Here is a 19,090-nt window from a genome sequence, read left to right on the forward strand (position 1 = left end):
GAGTGAGGTAGTGAGGCAGTGAGAGAGTGAGGAAGTGAGAGAGTGAGAGAGTTTAGATGTTTGATTTTTTAAATCTAAACAAAAGTTCATTTTTATTGTAAGGGTAATGAGAGAATATATTTAATTCTTTGTGAAAGCTATAATGTAACTTAGTGCTAAAATTTCATTTTAGTACTTGGGGAGCTTGAAGACACAAAACAATGTTGGAACAACATTGTCACTTTAATTTAAAAACAAAAGTATATACATATGAGGGTAAGTAGAAAAGTATGAGTATAAAATCATAGAAACAAAAAAATGATAATGTCATTCAGGTCTATATGCTTCTGAAGGTGGTGTTTTTATTTCCCTCATCCTTCCCCAAAGAATTCTGCAACTTTTTATTTATATCAGGTCAAAAGGGTAGCTTTAGCATCCTCATGGGATCCAAATCATATCCCTTTTAAATGTTCTCTCAGTTTGAGGAACAAAAAGAAGCTGGAAGAGGCAAGATCAATGCTGTAGAGTGGATGGTGGGTAAGCTTTCTCAATGACATTATCATAGAACAGCCCTTGCTATTCTTAAAGAATGAGCAAGTATATTGTCATGATGGAAAACAATTCCTTGACACAATTTTTTGCCCTTTTTCTCATCAATACAGTTTTCAATGTTCTTAAAACTTTTTCCTAATAAGCTTTGTGTTAAGCCGAGTTGACTAAAGACACAAATCCAGTGACACTCATATATGTAAGAAAGAACATTATATCAAGAAGCTTTGTATATCAGGAAAACATCCCAGCCCAGTTCAGCTCAAGTCCCTAAGTCCAATACTAGTCCATAAGTCCCTCTTCAGGCTCAAGCAGCCACATTCAGTGATGCAGAATGCAGGAAGATCACAGGCCGGTGGGTGCAAAGTTGTACGGATCTAGTGGTGGAGGCTGCGTCACACGGCTCTGGCAGGTCCCAGACTGGCTCGCTAGCAGGAAGGTGAAGGCAGAGAGAAATGGGGGAGGATCCAAGGACCCTCCTGAGAAGGCCATGCTGAAACAAGGAGGCACCATCAGGCTGTGACCTGATTGACAGGCTAGACTCCACCCCTACACTTTTATATCTTCAAGTTGACAGGAAATTATATAACTACCACAAGCTCTTTTTATTGTCTTGTATCCTTCGAGAAAATCAGGATTATTCCTTTAAAATCACCAAAAACAGATGCCGTAACCTTCTGAAATGCTGACCTATCTGCCTTGAATTTACCTGGCAGCAGATCTCTTAGGAAGTCACTATTTTGAATGTGCTATTTTTAAAAGGCATCTTAACAAGGCTTAAGAAACGTGTACTATTGAGAACTTGTCCACAGCCATCCACTCATCAGAGGGACATGTTTAAACATGTTTTGTTGGAATGCATGCATGTATTAGCATGCATGTGGTAGCAATGCTTTTTAAAAAATTTAATATATATATGAATGTATTTATATGCATAATTTTAAAAATTATTAATTATTAAATCAGATTTTGTGATTTGATATAAAGACTTGAAAGACTTATTAGGACTGAGTTTTACCCATTATTAAACAAGGATTTATTTTTTTATGTAGTATGGAAAATGATCTGTTACACTTATTATTTTTGCCTTTACAGATTGCAAAATTACGTCAGCAATTGCAGAGAAGTAAACACAGCAGCCGGCATCATCGAGATAAAGAAAGACAGTCTCCATTCCATGGCAACCATGCAGCTATTAACCAGTGTCAGGTAGGACCATAGATAACTCGAAATTCAGACATAGGGTTTGTTGCTTTTGTGGTGATTTACTATTTCGTAGATTTGGGGCAAAAATGTTCTAAATATATATGAAAGTATAATTAAATATTGAATCACAAGCTTTATTAAAAATAAACAGTATTAAATTGACAAAATGATTTTTTTCTTTTAGTGATCTTAGATATGACTTATATGAGAAATAGTTAAATACATTCAGGTATATATAAAACTGTGAATAGTGTATTAGGTTAAGATTTATAGAAGTGAGCGTCAGTGTACACTTAACAGTTCATACTCATTTTATTTCAACTCATGCATTGCAATTCCTTCAATGTACCATTACGTACACTATTTCCTCCGTTTCCTGTTCCTATCCCTCCTTCTTTCCTAATGGTAAATCTGCCCTTTTCATCTTAAATGATTGATTATTCTAACATGAGGGTGAGTTCAGTGTCAGACTTAAAGGGTGACTAAAGACCATAATCTCAGGAGTCCCACCAATTTCTACCTGATTTTGGATTGTTGCCCATTTTTCTCCTGCTTCATTGGGGTCCTTTTAATGCATTCCATTTTAGAGCAGTTGGTGATGATAGCCAGGCATCATCTAGCTCTTTTAGTCTCTGGTCATGGAAAATGGTATTTTTTTTTTTTTTTGAAAATGGTATTTTTGTCATCCATTAGTCCATTGTACTAAATGTTTCCATGCTCCTTTTGATTTTCATTCTTCTTCTTTCGAGAGAGACCAGTAGTTGCATCTTAGGTGCTACATCGAGTGCAGGTCATTGTCTTCATGAACTGTGTTGTGCCAATAGACATAGGTCACCCCTGAGACTGGTCCTGGTCTCTCACGTCCAGCAACCCATCCCCTCAAGGTATTTAGTTATGTCTAAGAAGTTTTCATAACTTTGCCTCCTGTATGCTCCACCACATTCATGGATACATTTGCAGCAAATTTAAATATATATATATATCTCTTTGGTCAAATTTATATATATTTATCAATATACTCCTACTCAACCTGCATATTCAGCCTGCATGTTTATCCAGGCATCCACTTGCTGATTCTCACTATTGCAGGATTATGTACATAACAATATTTATTATATAGTGTCACTCTTATTATATGTTGTCTCCCCTTCACCCAAATTATCACTTATCCACCCTCTTGTCAGTGACTTTACTTTGCTACCTTCCTCTTCCACCCCTGGTAACAGTCCAAGAATGTTTCTTTTAGTATAGAAACCTTTTCCTAACTTTTAATAGTTTATTCTTAAGCAATATTTGTCTTTTTTTAAAATCATTTTATTGGGAGCTCGTACAATTCTTACCACAATCTATACTTACATCAATTGTGTTAAGCATATTTGTACATTTGTTGCCATCATCATTCTCAAAACATTTGCTTTCCACTTGAGCCCTTAATATCAGCTCCTCATTTTTCCCCCTCACTCTCCACTCCCCCCTCCCTCATGAACCCTTGATAATTTATAAATTATTATTATTTTGTCATATCTTACACCCACTTTTCTGTTGTCCATCCCCCAGGGAGGAGGTTATATGTAGGTCCTTGTAATCGGTACCCCCTTTCTACCCCACATTCCTTCCACCCTCCAGGTATCACCACTCTCACCACTGGTCCTGAGGGTTCATCTGTCCTGCGTTCCCTGTGTTTCCAGTTCCTATCTGTACCAGTGTACATCCTCTGGTATAGTTAGATTTGTAAGGTAGAATTGGGATCATGATAGTTGGGGCAGGAAGCATTTAAGAACTAGAGGAAAGTTGTATGTTTCATCGTTGCTACTTTGCAACCTAACCGGCTTGTCTTCTCCCTGCGCCCCTTCAGTAAGGGGATGTCCAGTTGCCTACAGATGGGCTTTGGGTCTCCACTCTGCATTCACCCTTATTTACAATGATATGATTTTTTTGTTCTTTGATGTCTGATACCTGATCCCTTCGACATCTCATGGTCACACAGACTGGTGTGCTTCTTCCATGTGGGCTTCTTTGCTTCTGAGCTAGATGGCCGCTTGTTTATCTTCAAGCCTTCAAGACACCAGATGCTATATCTTTTGATAGCTGGGCACCATCAGCTTTCTTCACCACATTTGCCTATGCACACATTTGTCTTCAGTGATCATATCAGGAAGGTGGGCACCCACTGATAGATTTTTTGTTTTTTGATGTCTTATAACTGGTCTCTTCTACACCGCATGGTCACCCAGGTTGGTGTGCTTTTTCCATGTGGGCTTTGATGCTTCTGAGCTAGATGGCTGCTTGTTTACCTGCAAACTTTTAAGACCCCAGACACTAATTCTTTTGATAGCTGGGCGCCGTCAGCTTTCTTCACCAGATTTGCTTATGCACACATTTATTTGTCTTCAGCGATCGTGTCGAGAAGGTTTGCATCATGAATGCCAATTTAATAGAACAAAGTGTTCTTGCATCCAGTGAGTACTTGAGTGGAAGTCCAAGGTCCATCTGCTGCCTTAATACTAAACCTGTAAATATATGCACATAGATGTATTTCCCCACCATCTTATATAAATATATTTACAAATGTACATGCCTGTATTTAGACCTCTATAAATAGCCTTTGTCTCCTAGTTCTTTCCTCTATTTCCTTGTACTTTCCTCTTGTCCCACTATCATGCTCAGCCTTCATTTGGGTTTCAGTAATTTCTCTTTGTTACATTGCCCTTAGCCGGCCTCTCACACCCTCCTTGCCACTAATTTTGGATCATTTGTTGCTCCTTTGTCCCTGGGTTGTTCAGCACCACCTCCTTACGCCCGCTTCCCTCTCCCATGTCTCCCTGGAACCACCGGTCCCATTGTTTTCTCTTCCAGACTGTTCATCCAGCCTATCTTACCTAGATAGATCTGCAGAGATAATAATATGCACCTAAAAAACAAGATATAGTAAGACAAAGTGACAAAAGAGAATACAACGATGACAAAAAAAAAGAAAACCAATGACCCAGAAAAGAATAAATTAATTAAAAAGAAAAAGAAAAAATTTAAATTTTAAAAAAGAAAGAAAAACCTGTAAATAGATCAAAGTCTGATTCTTGACCTCTAGGCATGTCTTCCAGTCAAGTCCGATGGGGTGCCATGCTCTGGCCCCCGAGTCTATCCTTTCACTCCCTCGCAGCTCCCTGCTTTGCTCCCCCCTCTGCTCTGCCGCAAGCCTTTAGTGTTTTGCCTCAGTGTCGCAGGGTTAGTCCGGGCCAATCCTGACACTGACTCTCCAGTGTTGTCCCCCGTAGGGGCCATGGGGTCAGCGAGGGACTTCGCGTCTCATAGTGGGATCAGCCATATGGTCCACTCTGCATTGGCTGTTTGGAGCGGGGATATCGGGTCCTCCAGGCCTGGTGGGCCAGGATGTGCTCCAGTCTCTCCTCCTCCCCATTCATTTGCTCCCTGGTGCTCTGATCAGACATGTCTCCCTCCCCTGCAATATTTATCTTTTTGTAATTTATTAATTTCACTCCAGTTAACATCCAGGCTCATGCATGTTTTTAGGTGTTTTGCAGATTCATCGTTGTACTTAAAAGTGATATACCATTGTGTGTATGCACCAGAGTTTATCTACTCTTCCACTGTTGGGCATTTAGTAGGCCATCACCATCTTTTTTTGCTGTCGTGCATAGTGCTACGATAAACATAACAGCCATTAAACCAGTTCTGACTAATAGTAACCCTATAGGACAGGGGAGAATTACCCCTGTGGGTTTCTGAGACTGGATCTCTTTATGGCAGTACAAAGCCTCATCTCGCTCTTGAGGTGCTGTTGGTGGTTTCAAACTGCGGAACTTGTGGTTAGCAGCCTAATGTGTAACCACTACTCCATAGGGTTCCTTATGATAAACATAGGTGTGCATATATCCATACATGTCAGGGCTCATATTTTTTCAGAATTTATACTGAGTAGAAGAATACCTGAGTTCATATGGAATTTATAGTTCCAAGTGTTGGAGAAGGTGTCATACCGCTTTCCACAGTGGTTGTACCGTTTACAGTCCCACCAACATATCTTGGTTTCCCATATTTTTATACATAGCAAATCAGTATATTGGATGCAGAATAATAGGGAGATAAAAGTATTGGCTGTGCAACGGGGCAGGTATCTTATCTCGTCACTATTTCTTAATCTGAAGGTAGTTAATAATACCTGCTTTCTCAGGTCTTTTGATAGGAAAAAGCATTAAGCTCTTTTGATTCCTTAGTAGAGTTCTCTGACCTGTACTTCATGGTTCACCCAAGGAGCAGTTCTCTTTAATTGAATTGAAATTGGCTAGATAGAATCCCTTGGCAGGGCCTCCCCCAACTATCATTTTATCATTTTATCATTTTAACATGCCTTGCATGTTGTTGCTATGATGCCTGGAAGCAGTGCCTCTGGGATTTTAATTACCCACACAGTCACTATGAAAGACAGGTTCCATTTGAGCTTATAAATTACGGTAACCTGGGAAGAAAGGGCTGGTGATCTACATCTGAAAATTAGCCCATGACGTTCCCATGGTTCACAGAATCTCTTGTTCAAGATTTCAACTCACGTCTTTGGGCATGATGTCTCCATGAGTCAGAGATGACTTGTGTCAATTACAACAATGTTGGCAAGAAGAGAGTGAGTTCATTTCTGGTCTCATGGTTGGATTTTTTTAAGTCACATGAGGTCGTCTTGGGAATTTGGGATGCCTGGATTCAATTTTCTGTTTAAACAAGTTTCTTTTCCCAATAATAAAGCCAGTAGGGTCCTAGGAGGTGGAAATAAACTAGAAGACCTACTTCTTTGAAGTTCAAGTTTTGGGGCTTTTTTTTTCATGGAACTGGAATTCCCAAGCCTATGGCCTGCAGGCCAATCCTGGCCTGCCACCTCTTTTTCTAAGTAAAGTTTTATTGGCATACAATCACTTTAATTTGTTTATGTATTGAATCTCCTCAGTAACCTGGGAATTTCCCGTGTAGGGCAGTGGGTGTGTTAGCAGGAATAGTTCAGAATGTGCTGAATGGAGTGTTTATCCCTGGTTTGGGGATGGGAACAGCAAGAAAGCTTTCTTAAGGGAAAGTATTTTTTATTGTATAAATGCTTCACAAACCTTTCTAGTAGTTTCATATTCTGTAGAGCATTTCCCCTAATTTTGGCTATTTAGTTGGGTCTATTTTCTATGTTCTTAAAGCTTTTTCTAAACTTAGAATTATCTATGGATAGACTTTTCTATTCTTTGGTAAGAAGTTTGAATATTTTGGTGGCTGTTGATTTTATTGTTAGGCATTCCAAGTTATGAAAGAGTGTTTTGTTTGGATTTTCTGATGTGTGAATCGTTTTCATTGGGAAATGCTTTCAGTTTACCTTAGCAGTTACAGAACAGTATTGCTTCTCTGATTATGGAATAGTTTACTAGTCAATAGATGATCTATTTCTTGGGATTTCAGTAAGAGTTATAAAAGAACTCTCACATGCTTGTTTTGAGGGATTCTTAGCCAGGAAATTCAGTAAGGAACCATTTGTTAAGCAGAATAAATACTGCCAAGCTTTATTTTAGGAAAAAAAATGTTGTCAGTGCATCACATATTAGTGGTTTCTGAAAATGACAAAGCCTTTGCATGTTTATATGACGTTATGAGTATTTCAAGACATAATCTCATTAGAAAATATAACCAACACATTTCAGAATTGTTAGAGGATTAATGTCATATGTTCGTAACAGAAAAAATAAGAGATGGCAGCATCTTTGCTGCCACAATAAACTGTTTTTGGTGTGATAATTACAAAAGTATACAGGTATTTTCAGACTTTGTGTGACAGCCTCAAGCAAGAAAGCCCTCCTGTAGGATTTCCTATTTCTTCATCCAGACTGGGGATGCTATAATTATAGTAGTTGAGGGACAGGTTTGAGAGAAAGGACAGGCAGCGAGAGAAGAGATAAATTTTATTTTTTTCTGAGGAATGAGAAAAGTGTTGTACTTTAAAAATGAAAATTGTTGCTTTGCACTGCCAAAACGCAGTGCCTGGACATGATTGCTATTCTTAAAACTTTAAAAGGTTTTTCCATGTAGAAATAAGAGTAGATACTTCTGCTGTGACCTTTATTACAGAGAATAGCTCTCACATGGAACAGCTGGCTACCAGATGAGAGTGCAGTGATCGCTGGAGGACAGAAGTAAAGTAATGGTGACAGGATAGGAGGAATCCAGGCCATGGAGAGTTTACAAAACAAAACTCTTAAGCTGTGAAGAATTTTTTTTTTTGCTTCCTTCAGGTGTTTCCCCATTTTATATCATTCTAAACAACCATTTCCTACTATCTTTTTGTGATATTAGAGCTTTTGATTCTTTTTTTTCCCCCTCATGCAATTGCTGCCCCGGACTTTTACCATCCTACTTGCTTATTAAGACAAAATATTGCTCTTTTGAAAATGTAGCCTTTTCTCTTACTAAGCTGTTTGCTAGTTAAATTAATTATAATTGAACCTTTGCTTTGCTTATTTAAAATGGTATGCTAGCCTTAGAGCTATGAGTACTTCCGTGGCCACCGCCTTTCCTCCCATCGTCTTTCCTTCTTTCTTTTTCCCTCCCTCTTGTCTCTCTTTCCTTTGAAGCAAACCAAACAATTGATAAAGAATTGCTTCTATGTAGATTGTGTTTGAGAAAGACTTATTAAGTGGCATGACTTTTTTATCCAGAGAAACAGTTGAAAGCACTGGCAAACTAGAAGTTCAGAGTTAGTGATTCCTCAGGCAGGTTTCTTTCTGTGTATATGCACTTCTCCATATGAGGTTTGAAAACAAAGTGTCTGTACTTAAGCAAGCTTACTAACAGAGTTTTATGCTTACTAACGGATTTTTATGATTCTGAAATCCAAGCACGTTAACACATTTAAAAACCTTGAAAGTTTTCTGTTTTTTTTCCTATATAATCCTTTTTCTTCATTCCTATAATGTAATTTACAAAGCAACTACATAGTTGAAACTATGTATTTGTGAAATGTGAAAATGACATTCATTGCAAGCTATTAAAATAAAAAAACAAACTCAATTGCCATTGAATCCATGCTGACTCACAGTGACCCTACTGGGCAAGGTAGAACTGTCCTTGTGAGATTCCAAGACTGTAACTCTTCACAGGAGTAGAAAGCCTTGTCTTTTTCCCAGTGCAAGCTATTATGTATGCTTTATGACAATTATAAGAGTAAACTATACTTAAAACAGAATAGCTTTTCATTTAGTAAAAGGAATCTATTTGTAGTACTTATAACTCCTGAGATCTCTTAGTCTGCCCCTAAGTGCCTCGTCCCCTCATTTCCTGACACGGGGAAGGGTTCAGTCACAGACCCAGTGACTGCATATCAGAAATGTTCTCATGTGCTTTCCCACTCCAGTCTAGTGGGTGCTACGTATCTTTTTAACCTTTAGCCTTTTCAGTCTGAACCAGTTCCGTCACATTATTTCCTTCTCTATTGCTGCTGTAACTATCTTGAGAAAGGTTTTTCCCTTACCTACTCAGCAGGGACCAAAAAAGTAGTCTTAGCTTCAATCTTCACTTATCCCTGCATTCATAATCTAATTTGAGAATTTAAAAAGCCTTTGCAAAAGAGCCTGATGGTGTAGTGATTAAAGCACTTGCCTTCTAACCAAAAGGTACATGGTTCAAACCCACCAACATTTCTGTGGAAGAAAGATGTGCTGGTCTGCCACCATAAAGACTTATAACTTTGGAAACTCTATAGCAGCGTCCTCAAACTTTTTAAACAGAGGGCCAGTTCACTGTCCCTCAGACCCGTTGGAGGGCCGGACTATAATTAAAAAAAAAAACTATGAACAAATTCCTATGCACACTACACATACCTTATTTTGAAGTAAAAAAACAAACGGGGCAACAACGCCCAGCGGGCCAGGTAAATGTCTTCTGCAGGCCGCATGTGGCCCACGGGACATAGTTTGAGGATGCTGCTCTTTAGGGTCACATAAGATTGCTTTGAGTTGGAATCAACTCTGTAGCAGTGCCTTTTTTTTAAGCCATGTAATATTAAGCATTGGGATTTTACTTTTTTGTGAAGGAAACAAGATAATTCGATTAATTAGATGAAAGGGTCTTATTCCATGAGTTAATGACAGTTATGAAGGATATAAAAGACTGATGTGATATTATGTATTGAAATGTTCTAATATGCTGTAGGTTTTATAACATTATTTGTGTTATAAACGCCTTACATACAATGTGTTATAAATTCTATAGTTACCATTCCACCTGAGAATAGGCTTTCTTTTTTATGTTAGTGAGGCAGTATTTATAGAGGTTGTATCCTAAATCAATTTCTTGAGATTTAAAAGAGCAGATTAAACAAGCAGCAAAACTAGTACATTTTGAAGGGAGCTAGGTGCTATGCCCATGAGATCTCTAAGGAATCAAGAAACAAATTGACGAGAGCCAAGGGCCTTCCTCCAGGGCCAAAAGAGAGTAAACCTTTTCTAGGGCTGGTGTTTCAAGAGGCAGCGCATGATGAGGAACCAGTGATACTGAAAGCAGAAGTCCAAGTTGGATTGAAGTCATTAGCAAAAAACCCAAAGCTCCAGGAATTGATGGAATACCAATTGGAGTGTTTGAACAAGCTGATGAAACACTGGAAGCACTCCCTTGACTATTTCAAGAAATTGGAAGACCTGGCCAACCAACTGGAAAAGATCTATATTTGTATTCGTTTCAAAGAAAGGTGACACAACAGAATGCATACATTATAGAACAGTATCATTAATATACATGCAAGTAAAATTTTGCTGAAGATGATTTAACAGTGGTTGCAGCTATACATCGACAGGGAGCTGCCAGAAATTCAAGCCAGATTCCGAAGAGGACATAGAACAAGGGGGATACTATTGTTGATAGACATCAGATGGATGGATATTGGCTGAATGCAGAGAATACTAGAAAGAGGTTTGCTTGTGTTTTATTTAACATGCAAATGCATTTAACTGTGTGGACCATAACAAACTATTGGTAGCCTTCAGAAGACTGAAAAGTCCAGAACAGTTCATTATGTTCATGTGAAACCTGTACATGGACCATGAGGTAGTTGATGAGGCAGAACAAGGGGATGCTGTCTGGTTTAAAAACCAGGAAAGGCATGAGACTCAATAGCAACTAACTGGACCTGGGGTCTTGAATTTGAGTCTGTTGTTAGGTGCGGTCAATTCACACTCATAGCAGCCTTACTTACAACAGAAGGAAGCACCACCCGGCCCTGTGCCATCCTCACAATTGTTCTTAGGTTTGAACCCATTGTTAAAACCACTGCTTTAATCCATCTTGGAAAGTGTCTTACTCTTTTGCACGGCCCTTCTACTTTTCCAAGCATGATGTCCTTTTCCAGGGACTGGTGTCTTCTGATAATATGTTTAAAGTATGTAAGACTAAGTCTCACCTTGCTTCCTTGCTTCTAAAGAGCATTCCAAGACAGATTTGTTTGTTCTTTTGGCATTCCATACTTGCAACATTCGTCGAACAAGTATAATGTTCTAACTCCCTATGTTACAGAAATATAAAATATACTCAAGTATATCATTGCTAAATTTTCTTGATGTTAATAACTTGCTGGCTATGTAAAAAAATAAATAATCCTTTGGAATAATAACTCAAGTATTTAGGGGGAAAAGTATGATGTACTCCCCATCCTCACTTCTAAGGAGCATTCTGGTTGTACTTCCTCCAAAACAGATTTCTTTGTTCTTCTGGCAGACTATGGTACTTTAAATACTCTTCACTAGCACCATAATTCAGTAGCATCAATTCTTTGGTTTTCCTTGTTCAATTTCCAGATATCAGATGCATATGAGAAAATTTAAAAGGCATGGCACTGCTTCTTGGCCTTTTGGCTAAGATCAAGTGTAAAAAGGCCACGGCTTGGGTTATGAGATAGGTTGTAGTGCTTGCATATTTTACTCCTGAGCCCAAATATAACTGAGTAATAAAGAAGTGCTGCTTGCCTTGGCACTGCCGATTGAAGCTTCTCATTGGCCTTTTTTCCTTAAAAATCCCCTGCCTTTTCACAGTATTATTGTAATATTATATTTTATTTATTGTTATATTATAAAGATGAGCTGGAGTAAAAGAGTAGAAGTCTAGATTTAGCATAGAGGTTCTGTATTAGAAGACAAGATAATCCATTCAATGAAAATAGTGATACTCGCTGAAGACAAATGGGTGCTTAAGCAAATGTGGTGAAGAAAGCTGATGGTGCCCGGCTATCAAAAGATATAATAGGGTCTTAAAAGGCTTGAAGGTAAACAAGTGGCCATCTAGCTCAGAAGCAACAAAGCCCACATGGAAGAAGCACACCAGCCTGTGCGATCACGAGGTGTCGAAGGGATCAGGTATAAGGCATCATCAGAACAAAAAATCTTACCATAGTGAATGAGGCGGGGAGTGCAGTGGAGACCAAAAGCCCATTTGTAGGCCACTGGAGATCCCCTTCCAGAGAAGTATTAGGGAGGAGACGAGTCAGTCAGGGTACAATGTAGCAACGATGAAAAATACAACTTTCCTCTAGTTCCTAAATGCTGCCCCCTCACCACACACACACACACACACACACACACACACACACACACACACACACACACACACTCACACACACACACTTGCATGATCCAAATTCTACCTTGCAAGTCTGGCTAGACCAGAGAATGTACACTGGTACAGATAGGAACTGGAAACACAGAGAATCCAGGCGGATGATCCCTTCAGGACTAGTGGTGTGAGTGGCCATACTGGGAGCATAGAGGGAGGGTGGGTTGGAAAGGGGGAACCGATTCCAAGGATCTACTTGTGACCTCCTCCCTGGGGGAAGGACAACAGAAAAGTGGGTGAAGGGAGACGTCGGACAGGGCAAGATATGACAAAATAATAATTTATAAATTAGCAAGGGCTCATGAGGGAGCGGGAAGCAGAGAGGGAGGGAAAAATGAGGAGCTGATGCCAGGGGCTTAAGTGGAAAGGAAATGTTTGGAGAATGATGAGAGCAACGAATGTACAAATGTGCTTTACACAATTGACGTTTTGTATGGATTGTGATGAGTTGTATGAGCCCCTAATAAAAAGGTTAAAAAAAGAAAGAAAGAAAATAGTGATACTAGAGGTTCTGTTAGATTTTTTTACTCCTTACCCACCTCTGCTGGAAAGACAGTTGTTTCAAAGAAACTTCCCTAAATGAGGCATGGATTAATCACTTACCTGCCAGGCAAAAGAAAAATACACAAGATGATCTCGGGCACATTAGTGTGAATTTTGGAAGATACATCTGTAATGTTTATTTCATGTTTCATTTTAATATACCTGTTAGGAAACCCAGTAATATTTTCTATATAATCAGCTTGGTTTTTTGATCTTTTTAAATCATTTTATTAGGGGCTTGTACAGCTCTTATCACAATCCATACATCCATCCATTATGTCACACACATTTGGACATATGTCGCCATCATTTTTCAAAACATTTTCTTTCTACTTGAGTCCTTGATATCAGTTCATTCCCCGCCTCCATCCTTCATGAATCCTTGATAATTTATACTTTTTTTTTTTCATATCTTATACCAATCAAAACTAATGTTGTATCAGTGAAAATATATCAGCTTCTTCTCTGAACAAAATGTACTAGTCCATTACAATGAAAGTGTAAACAGTTAAATTCCACAGGGACTTCATTTTTATTTCTACAGTCTTGGTGCTCTATTTATGAACTTTGGATATAATTTTTTACAAATATAATTTGTAATAATATAATTTTTTATTTTTCTCAGAAAGAAAAATAATATTTTTGTTTTTTTCTTAAAAGTGCTGGGGAACTTTAGTTAGGTTCTGAAATTTCACCTGTTAAGATCATAAAGTAATTTCTAAGATTGACATTCTTTGAGTATTTTCCTCTGTCCTTAGTTCCCTTCTAGTCCAGCACAGGTTTGCCTTTGATTTGTATTTATGATGTCAGAAACTTTATTTTGATTTATTTATGAGTTATTCTCGTAAAGTGGAAACATGCTTCAATCTAGAGATTTTAAAAGTTAATGCTAAGTTTCTCTTCTCCCCTCCTTATTTCTTTAAGGCTCCTGTTCCAAAGAGCACCCTTATTCCAGTCATTCCCATCACCAAATCAACAGGCTCTAGATTTCGGAATAGTGTGGAAGGACTGAATCAGGAGATTGAAATAATAATTAAAGAGACTGGGGAAAAGGAAGAGCAACTTATAGTAAGTCTTTTTTTAAAGCTTTACACACCAACTCTTCTAATGACTAAAATTATCACAATTTTGCTTCCCACACTTACTTAGGTGTCTTCCTTCTCACTGAGATATAAATGAAAATTTATATCTTTTGAGAAACTTTGACCTTATAAAATGAATGAAAACATTTTTATTCTCAATCTCAGATAATTTGACTTAATTTGGATTTTTGAACACAATTTTTTGGGTATATGTAAAAAATCATTAGACAGGTGATAATATACTTCTCATTTGTTATCACTCTTTACTTAATAAAAGTTTAGCTTCCTAATTTTTAGGTGAGGGGGTTACAAGGCTTTAAATAAAAAATTTTTTCAACATAAATCCTGCATTCTATTATTTTGATTGTCAGATACTATTTGGTTGACCCATCAGGCTATCTTCATGAAGGGCAGTTAGAAATTGTCTTCTAGTTAACCTTTCTACCAACTAGACTATAGGTAAGATGGTTTATATGCAAGTTACAATAAGAAAAAACTGTGGTTTAGTTTTTAAAAGCCATGACACCCAAAATGTATTTATTTAAGGCTCTATTCTTTTTATAAAAGAGGAATTGTGTTTCAAGTAGTATTTTACTGAGGGTTTCTCTTTTACGATAAAGGTTGATTTAGCTCGGAGAAGACAAAATTCCCTCTTTCCTTCCCCGAGCTGCGTAGTAGGGAAACTTTCCCTGCTATGATAAAGGTAAATGAACCAGGAATCTACAGTGTTGGGTTCCTCTGCTAAATGAGCCATGAGGAAACTAAATGAGTAGTATCTCCTTGATTTCCCCTGTAATTAGCAGTGTTGTGGTTAACCTTTCCTTGTGAGGATTTCCTTAGACATGTTCTTCCAAAGAACGTATCTATTACTAACTAGTTCACCCAACGGAAAACTTTCTTTCCCGATAAATTTGGAGCCTACTGTCACACCTAGATCTCTCCCCTTTCACATGGTCCTTTATAATCTTAAAAATAGCATGTGGTGCATGATAATTCTGATTTAGAGGACAAGGTTACCCATTGAATGGAAATAGTGATACTTAGCTAGAGGTTCTGTTAATCTGTTTAGATATTGGCCCACATCTACATGCCAGATCTTGGTAAGGCAAAGTCTTACGCCCCATGCTCTCAGTAGCCAGTGGGGGTGTCAGAATAGACAAGAATGTCACTAACAGGAGGGAACAACAGCTTTTCTCTGGTTTGCCTAATAAGTAGTAAGGGATCTCTGATTTGTAAGCCAATGAACGAAAAATTGACATTGGATGCATATCTGGGTAAATTTCAAAAAGCAGTGATAAATATACATAAAATTTTAAAATTCTTAACAGCCACAAGATATTCCAGATGGCCACCGTGCCCCTCCGCCCCTTGTGCAGAGAAGCAGCAGCACACGCAGCATCGACACACAGACACCGGGCGGGGCAGACAAGGGAAGCAACAACAGCAGCCGTTCTCAGTCTGTGTCCCCAACATCGTTCCTCACCATCTCCAACGAAGGTAGTGAGGAGAGCCCTTGTTCAGCTGATGACCTGCTTGTTGATCCTAGGGATAAAGGTACAATGCTGGAGGAATTTGTAACTAGATGACGGTGATTACCACCCATTTTGTCCTCTCTCTGTTCATTTCTTGTAGAAAACATACTCTCGAGACTAGTAAGGTATTTTCTTTGCATTGTGTTAAAAACATAGGCTTAAAAAATTGGAGTGCAAAGCAGTGATCTAGTTCAGTAGTGTATAGACCCTTTTATTTTTATTTTATTAAGCACTTGTCAATACAAGTTCCATATTAATGAGATAACATACTCTTTTGGGTACAAATATGAACATATTTGTTCTAAAAAACCACGTTGTCATCTTACTAGTCATCCGTTTTAACTACTTTAATACTTATTGAGTGCAAAGCCTTCAAATTTTTACGGTCTATATTTGTGGTACTTTAACAAGGGTTAAACTGATTTATCTTGCTGTAAATGAGTGTTTAAGGCAAGTCTAGAGGGAAAAGATGGAGACAGTGTTTTGTGGATCATGTGTTGAGTTGCTGATTGCAAGATCAGCAGTACAAACCTATCAGCTTGACAGAAGAAAGATGAAGTTATCTTCTATGAAGATTTATAGCCTTGGAAACCCAGAGGTTCTATTCTGCCTTATAGAGTTGCTATAAATAAGAATTGACACACTGGCAGTGGTTTTAGTTTTTATTTGTACTGTGAAGCTACTTGTGCAAGTTAAAGATAGAGCCTAAAGATATAAGCAGTATGTATTTTAATTGCAATATTCTTATCTTTAAACCTCTGTGTCTATTAGAGCAGTATTTTATAGCATATACTTGCAGTAATATGAAAACGTATATGTAAATTCTACAGCGCAGTTCAGTACTTGTTTAGAACCTACCACGTGCAGTGTGTTGAATGTCCTAAAACATCCTATTATATGATTGATCAATATTGTTAATAAGATCATAAGACTAGCAAGAGTATAAAATTCTCTGAAGAAGGCACTTCAAATTATTTACAGCTATGAACTGTTGTTATTTGGATATTTTGTAGTAAGTCAGCTAAAACATAGCTGTTAAATCTGACCCCTAAGTTCTATTTTCATATTAGTATCTTGTAAGAACTCCCTAAGTATTGTACTCTGTGGTATTTGATGTAAAATGGTGACCACTGGGTTAAGGATCCCAGATGGCACAGTGGTTATAGCCTCAGCTATAACAAAAAGATTAACAGAACCCACCAGTTGCTCTGAAGGAGAAGTGCATTCTGCTTCCATGAAGACTTAACAACTTAGAAACTGAGTACTTCTACTCTGTCCTATAGAGTTACTGTGAGTCAAAATTGATAGGGGTAGTGGCTTGGTTGGTGTGTTACTCTGGGTACATTAGAGAAACAAATCCACAGAAACTCATATGTATAAGAGAGTTTTATATAAAGGGTAAGTTCACATCAAGAAAACATACCAACCCAGTGCTGCCCAAGCCCACAAGTCCATAATTAGACCCTATGTCCGATACCAACCCACAAAGTCCTCTTACATCTCACAGAACATACCCAGTGATGCCATCTGTAAGAGGAAAGCTGGGTCAGTGAATGTGTAAGCATCTCAGCGCTGGCAGACGTCTCCACAAGGCTGTTCCAGCACCCAGAGCTGCACTGGGCTAGGTCCAAGCGGCATCTCCTTGGGGATGTCTTACAGAAAATGAGTCTTGCCAGCTGAAGCAGGGAACTGACTGAGGTAGCTTCACCCTGGTCCGACCATCAGAAAGCAAGAGACCCGAACACTAGAAGACGAGGCACACTGAGCCATTTATCCTTCCGCCCTTCAATTAACCTCACGTGTTTATCGGCCAAGTTGGCACAATAAACTAACCTCCTCAGTTGGTGACTGGTTAGTTCCTTTTAATTTCTGTCCTAACAAAATAGTGCTACTACTTTCAAGTAATTGTAGCTTGGCTGACATAGCTGAAATGTTTAATGCAATTATGTAATATGTAGAGAATTTTAGGTTCAAAAGGTAGAAACTGTAAACATTAGCACTTAACAGGAATATCAGTTAAAATGTCTTTTGAAAAGGGTGAGTTTAGAAAGGTGTTTACATTTTTTAATTAGAATTTGAAGGAAATTTTGGACATTTTTTTAAAACATTTTATTAGGGGCTCATACAACTGTTATCACAATCCATACACACATCAATTGTGTAAAGCGCATTTGTACATCATTCTCAAAACATTTTCTCTCCACTTAAACCCCCGGCATTAGGTCCTCATTTTTCCCCTCCTTCCCCGCTCCCCCCTCCCTCATGAGCCCTTGATAGTTTATAAATTGTTATTTTGTCATATCTTGCCCTGTCTAACGTCTCCCTTCACCTACTTTTCTGTTGTCCGTCCCAAGAAATTTTGGACATTTTAAGTAAGGCAAATTGCAAAGGGAAATCTTTACCATCTACTAACGTATAGGGTTACACAAAGTAGAGCTTTTAAGAAGGACAACAGCCTTTTCCCTAGAAGTATGTGGTACAGAAGACAACAATAAACCTACAGGATGGGGAGAGGGGCCGGCATGCCATGGCCACACGGAAGCAAACCAAGAAGGAAAAAGAGGGAGTGAGGGACTAGATCCCATGCTGGCACCCTAAACCCTGATGACAACATCCCTGCAGGAGCTGCTAAGGCACAGAGAGGACTGCAGGGTCGACAACAGCTCAAGACATGATGTCCCCTTGCTGAAGCACACCACAACAGATGAAAATACTGGGCTCACATGGCAGGGAGTGAGTCCAGTCTGACCTCCTCACAGTGGGGTGAACCAAGAAGGGAACATAACAGATTAGCAATGGGAGCAAAGCCAAGCCACAAAGCCCCCGAGGAGCCCCCAAAATAGACTTCAGGCTAGGAAGGGAAGTTCCCAGAACCCCCCAGGACTGGTGGGGAGATAGTCATAAAGGTCAATAGACAGATCTGGAATTATGTGTGCTCTCTCAGTTTTTTACTAGTTTTTTTCTCTGTTTATACAATTTTTTGTTTTGTTTCCGTTATTGTTGTTTTGCCTAACTATATAAGATAGGCATTGGAAGCAAGCCTGAGGAGAAAGCAATGGGACCTACAGTTTCCGAGGGACTTAGATGGAGGAGGAAGCAGGGGAAAGGAGCAGTGAACAAACAACCCCATAGATGGGAATAACTAGGGAATTAAAATCAAGAACTTGGAGAAAGTAGAGATAAGAGACAGAAGAAGGTTGAGGTTGATCGTGGGCCAGAATGAAGTTAAAAGGAAGCAGGATTTGTTAACACAAACCCAGGGACAAGGGAACAACAAGCGATCCAAATTGGTGGGGAGGTAGGTGTGGGAGACATCAAGGGGAATGTAACAAAGAGGAAGTGCTGAAATCCTGGTGAGGACTGAGCGTGATAGTGGGACAGGAGGAGAATCAAGGGAAATAGAGGAAAGAGCTGGGAGGCAAAGGGCATTTATAGAGGGCTAGATTAAAGACATGTACATGTGTAAATATATTTATATGAGGATGGGGAAATAGATCTATGAGCCTATATTTATAGGTTTAGTATTAAGGTAGCAGAAGGACATTGGGCCTCCACTCAAGT

The 19,090-nt window shown here is 38.7% G+C and overlaps 1 protein-coding gene across 1 annotated transcript in view; it reads left to right on the plus strand.

The window, feature by feature from the left end:
• Nucleotides 1-19,090, plus strand: part of FAM117B (family with sequence similarity 117 member B) — a 46,592-nt gene that overhangs the window by 9,150 nt on the left and 18,352 nt on the right. The window contains exons 4-6 of the mRNA XM_004701539.2: nucleotides 1,624-1,737; nucleotides 13,840-13,983; nucleotides 15,326-15,551. Coding sequence (XP_004701596.2) covers nucleotides 1,624-1,737; nucleotides 13,840-13,983; nucleotides 15,326-15,551 — 484 coding nt within the window. The remainder of the gene's footprint in view (nucleotides 1-1,623; nucleotides 1,738-13,839; nucleotides 13,984-15,325; nucleotides 15,552-19,090) is intronic.

Source organism: Echinops telfairi, unplaced genomic scaffold (genome assembly GCF_000313985.2).
Source record: "Echinops telfairi isolate 266 unplaced genomic scaffold, ASM31398v2 ScPeMD7_3;HRSCAF=10, whole genome shotgun sequence".
In the NCBI taxonomy this organism is placed as follows: Eukaryota; Metazoa; Chordata; class Mammalia; order Afrosoricida; family Tenrecidae; genus Echinops; species Echinops telfairi.